Genomic DNA, 21,207 nt, shown 5'->3' with positions numbered 1-21,207 from the left:
TTTATTAGTTTTCATACCAAAGAAAAGAAATTAAAGCAGGTAACAGGAGCAGGCTGAGTACTTTTTGGACAAAAGGAACAAAGCTGAAAGACAGGCTTCATGATTCTTAATTAATTCAAAGTTAATTATATTGTTTATAGCCATGTGCTTAAAATCTTCATATAGAAAATGTTTATGGCAGCAAATAGACAGTCATTTAACTGCATTAAATTTTACTTAATTTGAAATAAGAGTGTTGCATTAAGTGAGCTTAAATAAATGGCAAGATCTTTCTCTTGTTTAGCAAGACAAGTGGCAAATAATTTAAACTGCTGACCTGGAATGTCAAACACAAACACCATGGAATAATATTGCTTCAACATGAACAAAAGGTCAGAAAGTCCACCAGCATAAATTGCTAGTTTTTCAACCTAGGACAAGAAATTATGAGTCAATTTTTCCAAAAATATATCTATTGTACTGAAAGAACATCTGATGTAGATCCAGAGATTAAGAGAAAAAAAATTATTTAAAGATACTCTGGAGTTTTGTAATTTATTACATAAAGGGTACTAGTTATTTATTAAAAAATAATCTCTTCTGTAGCGTGTTTTAAGCTACTTTAGTATCCTATTCTGCTTTAGCACTGATTTGTATTTCACACTTTAGAGCATTTTCTATTATTTCTTGATAGCCAGTTTGTTTATATTCCCAGACTGCCTACGTCTTGATTAGGTGATCTTCCACCTGCTCTCCCCTTTTGATAAGAGAATCCCAAAATGACCTCTTGGAAACTACAGCAAGTTTAGGGCTGCAGCTTCAAAAAGGAATGTTTCAAAAAAGAAGGGTGGGGAAAAAAGTGCATAGAGAACCTTAGCAGCAAAGCCTGAGATATAAATTCCTAATCTGATGTTGACTCAGGCTGCCAGATTTTGGGATCAGAATAGCTACTTCATCACAGAAACTCTTGGATATGGTCCTTGACCCTGAGGTACACATTCCCCTTTGAAGAGAGAGCTAAAGCTGCTCCCAAGATCAAGTTGAAAAATTGTCTGTTGATGCATCTCCTTATTTCTGTTCCATGCTAAATCTCAGTTGTGGGCAAAATTGTACTAAGCAGCTAACTTACTGAGTGTGCTGCTCTGCACTTTCTGTGAGCACTGTAAGGTGTGATGTAGAGCTGATGTAAATGTGAATTTCATTCTGGTTTAGCTGAACAACCTTCTGCCTCTGCCAGGCATACACTTTGTTCACCACATAGAGGCCAACACAAGACCCAAGGATAGGACCAGCCACAAGAACTGTCACTGGTGTTGCTGTACATGAGAAGGGTGAGAATTCAGAGGGTCTAAGGAGTTATGTCTGTGCTTCATCTCCCATCTGCCAAGAAATGAAGGACCTAAACAGCCCCACAGAAATCTAGGCATTTTATTGGATACAGTGCCACAGCAGTCACTTCTCATTATTAACTAGCCAGTCTATGGGAAAGATGAAAATATTGAAATAGGCACAAAGAAACTGCTGAGTTGGAGTAAAGTATTATTAAAGTATTATCTTGGAAAAAGGTACAAAAGAAAAGACCTCAGTTCAATATCCAAAACTCAGATTCCAGATTTTCTGATTTCTATGTTCTGCATCCCTGTTTTTGGAATAAAAGTAGAATGAGAAATAGTTTAATTGAAGAGGATCCATTTGAATCAAACAGCAGTGTTTGGATGTTTTCAAGTTCATTTTAGGCTAAAAATGTGACACCAGGCTTTTCTAAAAGCCCCACAATATTTCTTGGTTTCACCTACATCAAGAAATGCCACACAGCAAGCCTTTCTTGTGGTAAAAAAATTTACTGCATAATGCTTAGTCAATTCCTTACCCCACAGAACAGAAATGTCATAGAAAAACAAAACCAACAAATGAAATGAACTTTTCTAACATCAAGAGAAGTTTAGATTGTATAAGCTTCAGGCTTGGGGTCAAAAAAAAGGGTGAGTAGTTCCCTTCTATATGATGTGGTTTGCCCATTATTGAACCCTGGCACAGCAGGACTTCCATTCATCTCTAACCATGCTACTGGAACTAGTTACCCAGCCCAGTGCTAAGGACAGACATTAGACATTTCTAAAGGGAAGGAAGATCAGGATCTCTTTGGGAAGTCAATATCTTTAAATAATTAAATTAAATTGCTCCTTACTTTTATGTGATTTGATCCAGGTACTGTAAATTCTTCAGAGGTCTGGGGAGGGCTGTATGTTGGACAACTTGTGGGAAAGAAGCTTCTTTTTCATGGGCAGACACCATAATCATGAAGGGAAAACTAAAACAGAAGTCTGCATAAGAAGGACTTTTTTTTTTTTTCCATTAAGAGTCTTCTCAAAGATGAACCAAACATGTAATTTCTGTCTTTAGGCTACATAGCGAAGGTTGGCTGTTGGATGTATTTCGACGTATTAATGGTGAGGAAGGCAAATTCTTTATTCCACTGGACTTGGAGATTTCCAGTCAGGAGCTGAGCTACATTATGAAGAGGGCTGAGCAGTGGAGAGGAATCAATGGTGAAAGACGGATGGTGAGTGGTGAACAGAGTCTCCAAAAAAGAGACTGTGGTGCAAATTAATGCTTTGCATTTCTTAGTGTTATTCAAAAGAATCTAGATATTAGAAAATTATTCTTGGGGTGCTTCATTGAATGGAGAAGCTAAGAAGCAGCATGTTCGGGAGAATTTTGTGACATTGCATGTGCAATGCCTGAACATCCTGAGGGGTTACAATCTGCTTAGTAACCAAAGGCTTAGAGGCATCACTGATGTCAAAAATTATCTGTGGTGTCTGATGGTTCTTGACTGGCTCTTAGAGACTTCCTACTGGTTTAAATATCAGTATCATTCCAGATGATTTCTCAGCCAGCTCAGCAAACTGAGGATTTCCATGAACAAGTAGAATTCATTCCTTAAGAGGGCACAGGTGAGGCTGCCCTGAGAAGGGGGTGTGAGTTTGGTCAGTCAGATATGAAAGCAATGCTCTTCTCCCTGGCCCTTTTCCTCCAGGATTGCCCAAAAGAGTGGGCTAAGCTGGAAATCTACAGGGAAAGGTATGTGCTTTGGTTATCAAAATAATTCCTCTTTCTTTTCCATTAAGCCCCTAGCCTCTTGTCCCATATAAAGACTTTAAGCCGTGTTGTATAGGAGATAACATTCTGTGTTTGCAAAGGGTCCAGTGAGGGCATGTCATCCACAGATGAGGCTTCTGGTCATAATTGCTTTCAGAGAATTTAAAATAGAAGAAGTAACGTGGTCAGTAGTCTCTGAAGGACATGGTCCTCCTTCCTTCCTTGCTTTCTAGCTTTGCATCAGTGTTATTAATTCCCATAGGACTAATTTACAAACCAGCTCTTGGACAACTGGCAAAGTGCTCATCATTTTTTCCATATATCTGTGAATGCCTCTGCATACAATGCTTTGTTTGATAACTCTCCTGCCTCAATGTAAAAAAGAACAGATTCCCAATAGGAAGGAAATTAGTCCTCTTAAGCATGTATGAGTTTTGTTTTTCTTTTCTAACCCTCTGGAACAAGGTACTTAAGATTAGGGTCTGCAGGTTTTTCAAATCTCTATAACTACCTCTGAAAGATCAGCAGTTTATATAAATATATAGCCTCAGTTGTCACTGTTATAAACATCTGCCACAGCTGTAATTATTATCCACTTTTTTTTCCCTTGTGATGACAGTTTGGACCCTGAAAGGAAAAACTGAATGAAAAAGCAGATACTCAGTAAGCTTAATATTTGTGGGAAAGCATAGAGCAGCACATGGCATTTCAGCAGAGGGGAGGGAAAAGGTTTGAAAGAGTGAACGTGCTTCCACAACCACCTGCCTCAGACATTCCCACTTTTTTGTAGAGATAGAACTTATTTTGCCTTTCCCAGTAAGTAAAATAACATTTTTGTTTGCACTTCAAAACTTTCTGCAATAAGTCAAAGTATAACCATTGACAATTGGTTTCTATTATCTTTGTTACAAGTTGAGTAAGGTCAAACAAAGAATACATGTAGTGGACCTAATTTTGCATGCGAGGACCACCAATGGAATTTAGAAAAAATGGTACATGAGGAAACTGCAAACAACTACATTTCTCTTTTAAGTACTGAACAATTTCTAATGATATTTCCAACATATAATTTCTTGTAAGCAGAACAGAAAGGGCTGGATAAGGTGAACAAAAAAGAAAAACAAAAGAAAAGAAGGCTAGCAGGAAAGGGGGAAGTGTGGGGGTAAAGACAAATGGAAACGAATGGAAAGAAAATCTGTATACAGGTCGTCTGTACCTGAATGGAGGAAGCCCTAATGGGTTGACCACTGCTACAGTAAGACATACTTCAAGGGACAGAACACTGAAAGGCAGGACCAATAGCTATAGAAATGTGTAAGTACCTAGTTTTTCTTCCAGTGTGCAGCCCAGCAAGCATGAAAGGCCACACTGAAATGTGAAATCTTAGTCTGAGATCCTTTAAAATGGAACCAGCCTCAGCTCGATCCAGCATCTCAGAGGGTGGAGTAGGAATAGAGGGAAGAATCCCAATGCTTCACAGAGAGCAGCACACATTTCATTCAACAAAGTAAAGTGATGCACAGTTTTGTCTTTACTAAAGCCCCTAAGTTTCTGGTTCCTATTCTGTCTACATCTACATGAATTTCATGCCTTTTCCCTTACATCATCCCTAACCAAAAGACAGACTATGACAGTGTTAAACATTCCTGTTCTCTGGGGGACACACTGGTGCAGACTATATGATGTAAGAAGATATGAGCAATGTGGAAAGAGCAGAGGAATTTGCATCACTGGCATCTCTAGAGATGGCCGCTACCATCTACCTCAGTGGTCATAGGGTCTGCCTCACAATGGGGAAAATTTGTGACTGGAGACTAGTGTTCAAAACTCCTGAATTATAGGTACAAAACACAAATAATGTGAAAAAAGAACCAGTCTCCAAAAATCAAAATCTTCCCCATCTCTTACATTTTAAATATTTTTTTATCATTTTAATGAAAAAGGAAACCATAAAAGGAAATGTTGTTAGCTCTTTGCAAATCTAGTTTTGCAATAAAAACTTGCTCCCTTCTAGAAATATGTTCTCCATATAGAGTATCTCCCTGCTAGAGTGGGAGCTGTATTTGCAGGTCTTTTTATGTTCCTAGGCATTGCAGATAGAGAAAAACCCTTTTTGCTGCTATAGATTTGCATAAAGTATTTATCTTGTCCCTTTCTTTTTGTATGTCTAATTGTACAAAGTAATCAGTATGGAAGACACATCACTAGATCTTATTGCGTGCATTATTAATTTGTTAATTTTTAAATAAAATACAAAATTAACTGTGAACAATTTTTATAAAGGGAAGCATAAGACTGCCATATCTTACATCACTCCATATAAAAAATATATTTTAAATGGAGGTAATTCAAGTAAATAGTCAGTCAAACCTTCTGGAAAAAATAGGTCTACATTTTTGCAATATTTTCTTGCTATTAACCATGTGCTTCTCATTTTTATTCGCTGGATTAAAAATTGCCCCATAAATGGGTATTTTATAATATGCTTAATTTCCTTTTATTAAATTGATAAATGCAGCAGCAGAGGACACATTTACAATATGATGAGAATTTAAGGTTATTGCATTTTATAATTTTTATATTGTTCAGATGAGTGATTTGTCATTTGTGGAATGACATCCATGCCATCATTTCAAAGTATTTTCAGTATTTCTTTTGATAGGGAAAAGGTCACTTTCTGTAGACCAGGAAGACATCAGTCTATTAAACTAATTTGCCTACATGCAAATTTTGTCATTTTTACCTCATTAACTATTTATCATAGAGTAAAAAAATATATATATTCATGAAGGGGCAGCTAACAGCCTGATGGAGCTGGAACTAATATTTTGCAACTCTAATGATTTTTTGCATCCTTAATTAGATAGCATAAGGTTGATATGATTAGGTCAGGATGTAGTGTTTTTCATTAAAATACATTTTAGAAGCTGTATTCATAATCTGCCCTTGCAATTAAATAATGAGCCTATGAGTTTAATATTATTGACCCAATTATTATCCCATGGAAAAGTATACCTTTAATAAATTTGTGCCGTAGGACCTTCATTAGCAACAAAACGAATTATATTTCCAGGTACACAGATTACACGTCCACAATCACATTTACGTAGTGACTTGGGAAGCCACTGTGCAGGCAGAGCCACCGTAGCCCTCTACCTCACAGAAAGGCCCTTGATTATTCTGGAAAAAGCCATTTACAATGCCTTTAACGAACAGCTGCAAAGAAGTAAAAATGCCACCTACAGAGGGAGGCAGGAACATTTCTAGAAACAAATATGTGCTGAAGCAGTGTTCTGTGCACCAGTGCTAGGAGGAAGCCTGGGCCCCTATTCCTCCATTCCTGTTACAAACATGGAGGCAGAGCTGAATATTTGTTGATCTTTTATTAGAGACAGTCATGTGTTAAATTTGTGTCAGATTATAGAATCGGTAAAATCAGGACTGGTGGTAGACTGGAATATTTTAATCTGCTATTGTTAGCAGATCAGTGATGAGAGCAGTACCCTGGATTTTAGCCAAGAATTTCCTTTTCTTTCTAGAACTGATAAAAGTGGTAATGTCTTTCTGTCCTCACCAAGTAATTCCTTTTCTAATGTTAAATAATAGTTTAGAGCGAAGGTATGAGGTGGGGTTTTCTTTTGTCTAAACAAATAAGAATTAAAAAAAAAAAAAAAAAAAAAGGTAGGAAGTATTTCTAGTAAAACAGCTGACCAGAGATGGTCTTTAAAATGGGATCTGTTGTGATCTGATTGTTAGATGTGCATCAGTTTGGTCATGTCTAAAGCCTCTGCACTATTTATAAGGTCAATTGCTATTAGCAGGAATATAAAGGAATAAATATGCCCCTTTGAGATTTTTACTGGACATAGCCCTCAAAGCACCACCCCTGCTTGCAGTGGAACTTTTTATGTAGCAATACTAACAATCAGAAAAGTTGTGCAAGTAGTTGTTGTAAGCTGAAACAAAACTGCATACCAAGCATAGGCACAAAATATTGGCACATGAGGAGGTTTTCTGGAAAAAAAAATGCAAGGTCTGTAGGCAAGAAGATAATATGAAACTTGCACTTGAAATAAAGCCTGATGCACTGCAAAATTATTTTAATGAGACTAGGGCTAATTTTCTAATTTTAAAGTGATATTATAGCAAACCATAAAAAATTACCCGGCAGTAGATTTTTGAAAGGAAAATATATTTGTAATTATCTTGAACACACAAGATTACTTCAGGGCCTATTATCGACACAATTTTTGGTACCACTTTACACTAATTTGCATTTATTACTCTCAGGCCAACTATTAATATGTTAATAAATAAGTCATTAATACTTGTTATTTAATTGCTATCTATTTATTCCTGTTCAATAATGCATTAATTATTTGTGAATAGTTGAGGGCAAAATTCTGCCCTTGCTAGTGGAATCAGCACTGGCAGGAGAGGAAACTGATGTTGGATGTGACAGCATTGCAAGGGCTGCTGGAGAACAAGTCTTTTAACTCATTTAGCACAAGGGGGTTAACTTTTGATTTTGTCTTAGAGGAGGCTTCATGAGCCTCCAGTTTGTGCTGCATCAAAGCTGCTGGACCACAGGTGGAGTCTGATGAAGGCAGACGGTACCACACCTGAGGTTGCTGCAATTTGTCTCTTGTTATGGTCCTGGTCTTGCTCCAACACAAGTTTGGAGCTTGCTTGCACATATAGGATGATGGATAAAGAGAAGTGAAGGGCAAAAACTGAAGTCATCTGAAAGCCAGCTCTAGGATTAGGAAAGGGTGACACATAGTGTGTAGTGCGAAATGGAAATAGGTACATTGCTTTCTTGCTGTTGGATATTGGAAAGAGAAAAAGTAGAATACCCAACTGTGCTCTAATTCAAAGTCCCAGATTCATGGTCTCCAGAACCCATTGTGTAAGTTGACTGTAGTGTGTACCAAAAAAGGCTGAAACACAGACTGATATCATAATTGGTATATTTTCTGTTTGAAGGTTCAGCACTCCTCTGAGTGTGATTTCTTGCCTCTTTTTGGTGAAAAATATGGTGAAACCAGGCCAAATTTTGAACAAGAACACCAGCTTGTTTCTGTGACTCTAACAGATCTGATAATCTTAAATTTGATCTTTCTGGAGTTGTAGGGTGAATTTTTCCCATGAACACAAACAGAAATTTTGCTGTTGCCTTTCAGGAAGACCAATTTCCAAAAAACAAGTGAAAAGTTGCAGGGGTATTTTGACTTAAAGAAAAAAATTGAGGAAATGAGCTGGAAGGGATAATACCATAGTACAGACTGTGGAGGCCTGAAGAAAAAGTCAGAAAGCACGGGGTAGTAACAGGAAAAAAGAAACAGAAGTGGTTCAGGAATTTGTGCAGAAGACACAACCATGCCAAAGAAAATAGAAAGAAACAGAGAGAAATGCAAGGTAAGAGACTGTAAAGGACAACTATACAAGATAACTATAATCATGGTTCTGTAGAAAAATGCCTCTCAAACTGCTGATTTAGATACCATTGATCTGCAAATGGAGACAGAAAGACATGTTGAGAAAGCAGAAGCATATAAAATGTAAATTTCTTTCCTACTCATTCACTCTTCTGTTTGCAAACTTTTTCTTACTTTGAGTTGTACCTTATATATATATATATACCTCATGTACACGGTATTATATCTTTAAGAAATAACAAATGGCTGACATCACTCAAGCTGCTGCTCATAAGGTCTTATAATTTTGATCTGTGGTTTCCTTTCCCTAAACTACTTTCAGTAATCTTTTAGAAATCTAGCATTTTGCAAGTTTACAATTAGATTTCTTTGTCCTAACCTTAACCCATACTGCAAAAATTTTTGGAGTTGCTACCTGGAGCTCCCAGTAACACATCTCCCACAATTTAGATTGTATGAAGAATCAAAACTTCTATGCTGTAAGAGTAGCATAGGAGAGTAGAAAGCAGTAGCAAAGCTGATTGTGGGCCTATCTAGAAAAATTAGCAGTAATATAGAATTTAATTCCTTACATGCCAGTATAAATAAATCACTGCATTGATCTGGGGTAATGCACAATTGTTACAGCCAACACAAGCAAACTATCCTGCTAGTCCAGAACAATGTTGCTCAGCATATTAAGGTGACATGTAATCACCTGTCTGCTACAGAAATTGTAGGAGGAGAACCTCGACCCCTTGCAGTCAACAGCAAAACTTGCACTGACTTTATTGGGGCAAAAATTTCCATCTATCTGTGTAAGCAAAGGGGAGGGGAGGAAATAGGGCCATATTTCACTGTAATTCTTCATGATCTGTGTATATAAGGTCAGATTCTCATTTGGGATAAATTATTGTAGGCAGAGTCTGTATTTTTTTTTTAAGATTAAATGGAGATTGAAAATCAGAGATGAGCAGAGGGAAGGCTCAGCCCAGTAATGGGATGTTACAGAAAACAGAGCAAAATATAAGGTCAGAAAGAGGGTAGCACTCTCTTGCCTCTTAGATTTAAACCAAAATGATTTCTGTATGAAAAGACAAGGCCTTGAACTGTGTAGGGTTGAAATGGCCATATGGTTCTGAAACACTTTGCACTCTATTCCTTTAGAGTATTTAGTCCACAGGGAGTGGTGGGCGAAAAGAAGAAAGGGGGGGAAATGCAGATGCTCGGAAACATCTGGAATATCCAAATATGCTGACCATACCCAGGCGTGCCATTAAACCTCACAACTGTTGATTAGTAATTCATCAGAAAGTGTGCAAGTGCAATCTTTGGAAAACAAGGTAATGCAGTCTAGGTAAAGGAAAACCTTCTTTTGCCTGTGCGAATAGGTCTAACAAGTGGAACTGCTTAAACAGATGTGCACACAAAAAGAGGCCTTGTAATAAATTATAACAATGGTAGAACTGATATAATCAACAAGTAAACTAATGGAAACGGCATTAGAAATTGAGCTGGTAGAGTAACACTGCACAGGACTTGCTTGATTCCATGTTGTATCCCATCTTAAGGAGAATAAAATAACTAAAAAAAAAAGAGAAAACAGGGATTAAAACCCCCACATCTATGAAAGCTTCTCTGAATCTGAAAGTTGCATGACAATAAGTTAATAGATTAAAACGGATAAAAAGAAAAGCAAGCTATGCAAGCTATGCATATGTGAGTATTATGAGCTACTTACAGCATTTCTTTTTTTTGGTTGGCATGTTGATGGTAAGTCTGTAAATTGAAAACAAAATTATTTAGTCAGACTCCATGGAATTTACTTAGAGAGTACTAGTAAACATTATCTTGTGTTTAGAAAACATGTGTTTTATTTCCCCTTTCAGTATGTCTTTTGTTTCCCTTTTAAATGAGAACTGATTTATTCAAGTCTCCTTCACTATCCCCATTATATGCACAATATAGTATTTCCAGAGTAAATGGTAACAAATCATTTTAATCCTAAAATCAATAAATTAATTATAAAAAAGCATTAGTGAAGATGAACCAAACTAATAGTCTGCTGACATCCTTCTGATTATACACTGGCAGAAAGGTGTTAATTTCTCTAATACTTCAACAGACATCCAAACTCTTTTGTCAGACATGTTGGACAGTGATGGAGGAGGAGTACACTTAACTGTAATTTTTGTAGTAATTCATGGGAAGCCTCATTGACATGTGCTAATGGCACTCGATTGCCCTCAAGATGTTTTCACAACAGAACTCTGCAAGTGCCACATCAAGGTTTGCTCAGTCAAATAGTTTTTTCTCCTTGCATCTAGATAATTTGTGACCACAGGCAAACTTTTGAAAATCCAAGGTGGTTTGCAACACTCCATTGGGGTGAATCTGTCATCAGCCAGCTGGTACAGATCGGTGCACTAACGAAGAGCAAGCTCTTTGGGTTTTTTGTCATTTCTGTGCAAGCAATCCATTTTGTTTCTCCTCAGTGGCAGGGTATGTTATACATCTCATCCTGTATAATCTGACTTACATTATAATTTGATTCATATACAGCCTTTCCACAGAGATTAATTAGCATCAGGCTTGAAGTTTGCAAGTGAAAATATGATAATTAGTTTTCTTGGAACGTTAACATTTCAACACTTCAGGTTCTCTCCATCTTTGTCTTCAATGAAGCTGCAGTAAACGAGCACTATTTCTCTTCTAAATCAGACTCTTGTGAGGTTTGAAATACAGACATTTTCATCAAGCTGGATAATTTCCATAGAAAATTTACTAGCTCATGAAATATTGCTGGAGTAATTCATACAATGACTCCCTCCTCCCCTTGGTAGTTTGAAGTATGATGTGAGCAGTTCTGAAAACCCCCAGGACAGTCACTTATTTAACAACGGTGATTCCTACTCTTTGTAACAAAAATCAGCTGACTCTTCATTTTCTGCATAAAACAGAATTAGCCAATAGGTCTCTCTTGTGGTTGTCACGTAGTGCTGTAAACAAGGTTACTCCCTGCACTCGTTTGTTCTCTTGGAGTATTTAATACAGGTAACTCATTTGGCATATACAACATCTCAAGAACAGTAACTTAGCAGGATTCTGAAAAAAAATAGCAATATATCTGAATAATGAGAACATTCAACATTACAATAGTGAGTAAAAATGTTATATGAAATATCAACCCTGATGATTTAAGGACATAATGTAAATCGCTAACATATGGGGCTTAAGAAGAAACTCACATTATGGAAAAGTTACTGTGTAGTTGTCCATTATGGGTGTCTGTAGCTGTTTAAAACTAGTATTTGCTCAAAAATTACTGATTTTATACTCCCTGATTTTAAACAAATTTCCTTTTTTCCAAGGATATGGATGTTTTAAAACATTTCAGTCTTCTCTAATTACTAAATTCTCTATTTAAGATGTAACTAATCTTATTACAACTCTGGCATCAGACATCCTCTGAGCTTGGGCAGGGTACTGTTGATGCCCATTGATTTAGTCAGGTTAGGGGTAGGTGAAATTCTTAACCAAGGTAGAATCTAAATTACCATGTGGTTGTGAGCTTGCATATGCAAAAGCATGAAGCTCATATGTCAATTGTGTATGTAACTGCAAGAATGGTTTTGCAGATCGGGCTCTTTTTTTTCTTCTTTTAAAGGAAATTAAATTTACTACCATTTTGTAATTGTCACACATAAGGCTGCTGACAAAGACTGAATTACTTTAGATGCATTAGAGAGCACTTAATGTTACAAAACTGAAGCCTCAATAGCTTGCTTTCTAGTAATGACCTTTAAATATTCTGGGAACTAGTGATATTTAAATGTAAAATTCCACACACTGACAGCAGAGACTACTGAAGACACTTGCACAGGGCAGAGCAAAATCTCTTTGTCCACTGAAAGGGGCTGGTGGCATGCAGAAAGCCCTGGTCTGGCTGTGTGAAACAGTTCCAGGAGACTTACTGCGATGGCTGAGGTTTTGCCTATGCAGCGAGTTTTGCAAAGATACACACTTGACCTCAAGCCCAAACAGGTCCATTCTGTTTCCTGTCTTAACCTGACCTCATAAGGCAAAGTAAACTGTGCCTGAGCCTACAGGTGAGCTTTGTCATAGCTAAAACCAAGTGCAGGCAGAATGAAGGTAGGTCGTAGAACTCAGCGAGGATACCTGTCCTTCCTGCTATAGATATGCTAAAACTTGTGGTCTCAGTGGGCTACAAACCCCAGCTGTGGATTTGAAGTAGCTACCCTTGGAAGCTTAGAAATAAGGGCTTCCCTAGAAATAGACTTCCTCTGCTGAAGCCTGAAAGCACTGTCCAGAGCTTATATGCTGAAGTTTCCTGAAGTGGTCACGATTTTCACCCTGACATGTTTGTCAGGGCAGAAATGTGCTCTCACCATGCTTCCCATCTACATCGTTTTTCCTATCTTAGATTATTAATCAGGGCATCTAAATCAACAGTAATTTCCTGGGTCTTTCTGAAACCTTGTGTGAGCATCTCTGAGGCCGGCCAGCGAGACTTTGTTGTGGAACAGAGCCTTGTTTTCTCCTGATCGACAAAGGGGGAGACAAAGACATGCCCCAGGGAGGTGAGGTTGTAAGGAATTCCTTCCAACAACAAAAAAGAGAAGGAGGCAAATTGACTGTTTTATTAGGAACATGATCTGTAGTGTTTTTCATCTGGAGAGGGGATTGTTGCATGCTGATGAATAACGGGTATCGTATCACAAGAGTGCTAAAATGCCCCTGAGCAAGTTTGTTCCTTCAGCTCTCCTTCAGCAGCTCCTGCTATCCCAGCCACTGACCTGTGAAATGTGGTCGCGTGCTCTGGATTTTTTCCTGTATTTTGAAAACTGTTCTTTTCATCTTTCAAAATATTAGCCTAAACAGTTAAATGGGAGTTGCATTTGTAAGGGTTTGTGTATTAATATTAATGGAAAATCTGACAGGTTGGGTGGCCAGAGAGGAATAATCATGCCTTTCAGTTGACATGTAAGTAAAGCAGGTTATATGGAATTATTGTTTTGAAACTTAGTTTTGTCAAAAACAGAATGGGCTTCTAAAAATCCATATTTTTGGAATAAAATACTACAGTTTCTAGAGAGGAATGTCAAGAACTGATCAAGAGAAAAGGTTGGCAGCTTCTAACTTAGGCATGCTGTGATGAAGATGGAGCCAAATTTTGAGCCTCACACCACCTTAAGCAAAATGGGCACTGTTCAGACAATCTACTTTCCACATGAATCCTAGGGCCTTTTCTCCTGTTGGCTTGGAATACCTCTCACTGTTCCTAACATAAGGCTTTGGGATCACCTCGACAGATCTGAGGTGTTTATCTCATCCACTGGTTGGGTGCAGGGACTTATTTGCACATCAGGCTCCCTGATGATAGACCTAAAGTGCATAATATACCCAGTGATACTAGAATCAGCATGTTGACATAACATTTCAGCGCTACTATCAGGCACTAGGACTGTTTCCTCAAAATGAGAGAGAAAAAAGGAAAAGGGCAAAGCTAGGCAGTGCCTTAGGGAGCTGTGCTCCTCCTGAACCTTGCCTAGGCTACAGCAGTGGGAGCAGCTCATCTGGTTTTGCAGGGCATTTGTCTAGCTAGAGTAACCATGAAAGGTTATTTAAAAATAGGAAAATTGCACCTGGTCATTTAAAACATTTCAGAAGGGGTTGTTGCGCCTGTCAGATGAACGGCCATTGAAATTGGCACGTTGGCCATGACATGAGTAATTCTTCAATGAAGCAGTCTTTTTGCATAGAAAATTATCCCATCAGAAACACTCTGAGTAGCGTTAGCCTGCAGGCTTGAAGCTTAAGCTCAGTCACGGCAGAAAAACCTCCCCAGCCTTGTTTTCTTTTGCAGCTGAGATTACACATTTAGAACTCATAATTTAGAGTTTTCTCAGATAAACCCCCTTTTGTATTAATGAGTCTTGCCTGAGAGAGCAAGCCTGCCAACTGGATCCTTACTTCACTAGTTCACAAAGAAGGATGCTTATTTTAGCCTTATGAAACACACTTGGGATATGCATTGCCATTAAACAAGTGGGAAACAATGTAGTAAAGGTAGAAAACTGGTTTCTGTCTCTTTCAAAGTCAATATATGCAGAGGAAAAAACATACTGAATAGTGCCTTGTTAAGCTTTTTAGGATTACTCTTCTCTTTACCTTGATTATTTCCTCTTTGCTGAAGTCTGATGGGCTTCAAATAAACTGAAGGCTTGTGAACCTGGGAGCCTAAGCCCTCCTGCTGCTAGGGAAGGGTTTATAGACTAGTTCCTTTCATTATCGCTTTATAAATGGCATTGTTTGAAGCAGTGTGTACTGCAGCTTGAATAACAACTTGGAGGATGTTAGTTAATTTGCTGTTTGCAAACTAGTATCTTTTCACGTGGTTTTTCTGGGGTTCAGGTAATTGTTAGTATTTGGGACCAATGGGAAATATTTTATCGGCAAAAGTTATCCCACGTCATGCTTAAGTCTGGGCAGCACCCATTAGATGTATGCAGGCCTTCAGGGCTACAGATAGATGTGGGTGCCTTTGGCTCAGTAGGTAGGTGTGACACTGACATAAGCCCTGCATATTTCATCAGGCCCTTGCACAGGATGAGTGAGTCAAAACCTCCAACAGCACGCAGCAGACCTCTGTGGGTCACTCTTCCCTTCAAACAGCAGTACCACGATTGGAGCAATGTATTTGCACACAGCCCGGTTCAGCCACAACGCCCTCCTCAATGGGGTGATCTTCTATTGTTTGGTACTGTCAGCGTCCCCCATTTCAGAACAGCTGAGTCTGTGGTGTCCACAACACCAAATTGCTTACTCCAGTGACAGAGAAAAAGAACTTTGGAATGGGAAAAGATCTGGGATGTCTGACTTTTTAAGTGCCTTCTCAAAAGCTCTGCTCTTTCTGTCATAGCCCCATTCATTCTTGTCTTCTTCCTCTCCAAACTTCACAGAATCATAGAATCAAAGAATATGCTGATTTGGAAGTGACCCACAAGGATCATTGAGTCCAACTCCTGACCTTGCACAGAACAGCCCCAGGAGTCACACCATGTGCCCAAGAGCACTGTCCAAAATCTTCTTAAATTCTGTCAGGCATGGTGCTATGCCCACTTTCCTGGGAAGCCTGTTCCAGTGCCCAACCACCCTTTGGGTGAAGGACCTTTTTCTAATATCCAGCCTAAATCTCTCCTGACACAACTTCAGGCCATTCCTTCAGGTCCTGTAACTAATCACCAGAGAGAAGAGGTCTGTGTCTGCCCTTCCTCTTCCCCTCACAAGGAAATTGTAGACCAAAATGACATCTCCCCTCAGTCCTCTTGAATGAACAGACCAAGTGACCTCAGCCACCCTTCATATGGCTTCCTCTCAAGGCTCTTCATCATCTTCCTCACCCTCCTTTGGATGCTCTTTAAGAGTTAATATCTTTCTTATATTGCAGTGCCTGAAAGTGCACACAGCACTTGAGGTGAGGCCACCTCAGTGCAGAGCAGAGCTGGACAATCCTCTCCTTTGATTAGCTGGCCATGCTGTGCCTGATGCTCCCCAGGACACGGTTGGCCAAATCAGTTTTCTTTCTTGGTACCATGGCTTCCTAGTGCTTGCCTGACCATTTCTGCCATCCCTTGGTCCCCCACCTCTGTTAAAAGTAGGGACCAGGATAACCTTTTTGTTCTGTACCTGAACAAGTGAGTCCTGACCACTGTGGAGGTGCCAGCTCAGCATGGGTGTGCAGAGGAGGACAATTTTAGGATTTGAGGTGCTTTCTTAAAAAAAAAACAGATGTACAATCAAATATCTGAAGGATGTTGAGCACCCACTGTGGCACAGGCATACTGCTCATCTGAAAAGCACTGCAAGTTTTTGTGATGTCTTTAAACTTACCAGATGTCTAGCCAGTGACTGAGAAGGTGCTTTAGCCTGCATGGGGAGAGCAGAAACCTATTGCAGAGCTTCCTGTCAGGTTGAAATGCCCCCTTTTCATACTTTTCATCACTCTTAATCTAAGGATGGAGATCCTTAGCTGTGCTGGGTCAGGGACCAAGGTGCCATGGCTCCCTGTACACGGAATGCATCATGGCTGGAAAACCCTGAACCATGGAGGTGCTTGCAAAGAAACTCAAGGCATGCTGTTAGATGTTGTACAGAGTAACTAAAAAGAAAAGGAGGCCCAGCAATAGTAAAGTATACAAAATCTTTTCTTGTCAGTTTTTGCAAGTAGAAATATAAACATATGTGCATGAGTAAGAATTATATGACGATGGATTATAACTGTTTTTGAGTCTTTACCCTCAATTTCCTCTTGCTTGCACTCTGAAAAGCATGCATGTCGACCAGGATTGTTGTCACTCATACACATCCATCTTGAGAAGCTATAAACAGCTTTTAGACATGACAAAAGCAGTTTTTACATTGATTCCAATGTCTCTTTGGTGTTAATTTATTTGTATGTGATACTAAATACTTGAAATCAACCTTTTGGATAGCTTCCAAATGAGTACCTTGTGATGAAAACTAAAAGCAAGTGGAATGGGCTTTTGGGGGAACAAGGAGGGAGAAAAACATCAAAAATGGCAAATAACAAACAAAAAGCCTCAAAAGCAAAACAAAATTGGAATCTTTTAGTAAACACAAAATTCTTCTGCACTGTTTACACTCCGAATGCTGGGGTACAGGAGAGGGTAAGAAATCAGGAGTGAGGCAATATTTCTATCATTATTATTTACTATAAATGCCTGTTGAATTTTTATTTATTGTCAAGGTGAATGCAAAACACCATGAAAATAAGTGAGTCAAATTTTCCAGAAAATGAAAACACCTTTGCTTCTGCAGTGGTGGTGGTGCAAGTAGTGGTGTCTGTTGTAAGTGTCTGGGGTCTGACTCTCATATATGATGTTCTGACATCTTGACAAAGCTCTAGCTTGGGCATAAATTCATGCCAGAGCTGTGTGAAAAGGCATGAGTGGTGTATAAAGAGACTGGGATTTATGATTTTTGAACCTGACAGTGCCCTTTAGGCTAACCATGGAGGAACTCTGCTCGGTCTGCCATATATTGCCTCATCTCTGGTCAGTAAGGGTTACTTATTGCCATTTGTTGAATGTGTAATAGGATTTAGAGATGGATTAAGCTAAGTGTTTTGGCTTTAAAAGATTGTTTTGTTTTGTTTTTCATTAGTTTCATAGAACAAACCTCTTTTCTGCCTGCACAAGAAAGGTTGAACAGTTTAAACGAAACCTAATGAAAATTCTTGAATAAGGCAAAGATGCTGCAGTTCAAATATGTTCATTCTGTGTTTGTGGTGATGTGGCATCATCATGACTAGAGTCTGTTTGTTTTTTTGACTGATGTGCAGCCAGGCAGAGAGTTTAACTTAAAAGCTTAGGATGCAGATTCTCAGCCCAGACATTTTTGGAGAATCATTATCACTGCAATTGAGCAAGGAGATGTTTTACGGAATAAACAAACCAAAAAAAAAATAAACAGAGAGCTCACAGTATTTTTTCATGTTTGCAACCCCATAACGTTTGTTTTTCATATCTATATTAAGCATGTGATGTTGAAAGTTACCAAAGGTCAAAGACTTTTTCTTATTTCCTGAAGGATTCTAATACTCCATTTCCTTTTTCTTCATAAGGGAGTAAAAGCTGTTTCAGAGCACAAACAACCATTTTCATAACTTCCCTAAATTCAGAGAAATAATGATACAATCAACTAGGATATTTCTTCAGTGGATTGCTGAAGCATATTTACTATGACATTAATCCTGTTCTAATGCAGTTGTTTCAACTGAAAGTTTTTTTCTCTAGTCTGGGCTGAATTTTGTTTATTCTAGAACTTGGCTGTGTCTGGGGAAGAGAGAGAAGGGGCATTTCTTCATTCAAAAGATCATGTACATGCACATAATTCACTTGTGCTAAGAAGGTGATCCTACTGCTCTGAGTTCCTGCTGCCTTGCCATCACCCACAGCACCTTTTCTGATCTTTTCAGTGCAAGGAGAGGCCCTAGCAGGTATGTTTGTTGCCAGACTGGCAAGGTGCTGTGACCTGTGCCTGCCACATGATCTGTCAGATCAGACAAATGATTCCTGTATCTGTGCCTCTGTTACCTCTGGAAGGCATTTTCATCTCGCACACAATCCAGGGAGTTGTTGCATTTAGACTGAAACAATCACAGAAAATACAAACCAGAACCATATCACCCCACTGCGTTATTCAAATGAGAGGTCAAATTACCCCCACTGATGTAAGCAGTGTTGCCAAGGTCTAAACGAAGACACAACTTGGCCAAAGGTCTGTTTCTAATGTGAGGTTTGAAGGCTGGTAGGTCTTGCCACTAATATCAAACAGCTGCAAGTCAGTACCAGCTCCATTGAAAAATACACACGAATTTCCAAAAAAACCCTCCCCAAACAAAAACATAAAACCCAATCACCCTGAATCTTGAGATATTATTTAAACTTTGCCAGCGTTAAACTACGGTTGCACATTGTTGCCTGTTATTTTTGTCTGAGTTCCCTTTGTGAGACTATTTAGGTGCATTAAAGCATGTTAAAATAATTCAGTATAATGCTCATACTACTCTCTCTCTCACACACACATCCCCCCTCAAAACCCTTTACCAAAGTGCAAGCCCAGTTCTTGTATCATTTGTACCTCTGTAGGTCTGTGGCAGCTTCTCTTCATTTGCATTTAGTAGCAAATGCTGGATGTGAATTTAGTGAACTGTTAGCATGAGCAAGGAGGGAGGTAATTTATTAATCCTTACTTTCATTTTGCCATGCGGCTTTTGGTGTCCTAAGATTACATGAGAAGACACTGTTATAACTATAATCACTTAGGAATTCAACTACAGACATATATAAAAAATTAATACATTGCTCAGAATTGTTAATGGCCAGCAAAGTATTCTTTTTCTGAATTACTGCCAAGTTTCAAAACTGCATGTGTCATCTTATCATGTACTATACATTAAGTGTTGGTCATGTAAGTCAGATCTGCCCTATGGGTATTTTAAATTGCAAACATAACTTTTTGAAACTCTATTGTAATGGTTTTTATTTGGCTTGGTTTCTAAATCAACATAGTTTGTTCATACCACTTCAATTGCTTTTTCCTTATTCTTTGCCATTTCTAAATCCTTTATCTGAACAAGATTCAAAGATCAAATAATTTTTTAGGTAGCTGAGCATCTAATGCTGTCTAAACTCTCTATAAAATCTGTTGTAAATTTATAGTATGTATCTTTTTTTCATATATAACCAGTATAGAAGTGAAACTTAGAACAGGATAGAAGTTAGAAATGAAAGAAGCATGTTCTTTTTTTTTGTCCATTAAGAATTGGCAATAATAACTTCAAACATTAAAGATAATAAAGACCTCAAAACTGTTGAGTTTAGGCATCTTTCCTCTGCTGTGCAATTGTAGTTTTATAGTTCACCTGGTACTTTCCTGCTGTATAACATAGCTCTTAGTTTAGATGTAGTCTCTTGTGCAACATCTTTGAGATTTCAACCCATTGCACATCTTTCCTCCTGCCTGAGACCGACTGGACTGTAATAATGCCCAATGCCTGTTTTGGTTTCTTTTTTTTCTTCCCACATAGTGACCAACTCTATAAGCCGTTGCTCTTGAAATTCCCAAACCAACAATAAGAATGTGAGAACACAAGGTTGCATGGTGCACCAGAACCTAACTGGGTTGCTTCTACCTTGGATGCTATCTATTATTTTGAGAGCATTTTAGGTAGAAATTCTTTGCTGTGAGGGTGATGAGGTACTGGCACAGGTTGCCCAGAATTGTGGATGCCCCGTCACTGGAATTGTTCAGGGCTAGGTTGGATGGGGCTTTAAGAAATCTGGTCTATTGGAAGGTGTCCCTGCCCGTGCAGGGGGTTTGGAACTAGATAATCTTTAAGGTCCTTTCCAACCCAAACCATTCTGTGTCTCTGTAATTGTATGGTTTTTCTTCTGTCATCTTTCTGAGTATAAAAAGCAGAAGATCCTGATGTGCAGATAAAAGCTTTGGAGGAAAAAAGATAGAATTGTCTCTGAGAGTTACAGGTGGATAAATGGATCAGTAAAGAATTACATATTATGTGCTAATATATCTGTGAGGTATGAACAAACTGTGAGGAAAACACAAGTCTAGAAAATGGAACTGCAATATCTCAAGGCAGAAAAGATAAAAGTAGTTCTTCCAGCCATTCTATTTCAATGAATTATTGTACATATAAATCCATTTATGCTGGAAGTTGGAGAGGCCATTTGTTTCACAAATACTAGTGTTATCCCAGGAAATAGAAATGGGATTCTGAAATTAAATATCACACTTTAGTGATTAAGATAGCTCGAGTTCCAAGGGGCCACACACAATCTAATTCTGGGATTCAAATTAGCATTCTGTTGAAATGGCTTTTGCCAGACAGGACACTACAGCACTTGGCTGCTTTTAGCTAAATCGAGAAGAACGAACCCTATTGTCATCAGTCCTTGTCCACAACATCTCAAATTCAAGGTTTCTTTGCAGCACAGGTAAAATGGGATGCTGCTACCACAGGGACAGGGTGGTTTTGGCTGCTGCATCAGTTATGATGGAGACTCCCAAGCTACCTTTGGACTTGCTGTCTCTAGAGAAGCAGCATAGTACAGGCATCTTCCCTGGCTGCAGTAACAGGCAT

At 38.6% G+C, this 21,207-nt stretch overlaps 1 protein-coding gene across 1 annotated transcript in view; it reads left to right on the top strand.

Annotated features, from left to right (window-relative positions):
• Positions 1 to 21,207, top strand: part of LOC137471478 (uncharacterized) — a 158,771-nt gene that overhangs the window by 113,424 nt on the left and 24,140 nt on the right. The window contains exon 19 of the mRNA XM_068185896.1: positions 2,383 to 2,542. Coding sequence (XP_068041997.1) covers positions 2,383 to 2,542 — 160 coding nt within the window. The remainder of the gene's footprint in view (positions 1 to 2,382; positions 2,543 to 21,207) is intronic.

This window comes from Anomalospiza imberbis, chromosome 1, assembly GCF_031753505.1.
Source record: "Anomalospiza imberbis isolate Cuckoo-Finch-1a 21T00152 chromosome 1, ASM3175350v1, whole genome shotgun sequence".
In the NCBI taxonomy this organism is placed as follows: Eukaryota; Metazoa; Chordata; class Aves; order Passeriformes; family Viduidae; genus Anomalospiza; species Anomalospiza imberbis.
This window is presented reverse-complemented; position numbering and strand designations above follow the sequence as displayed.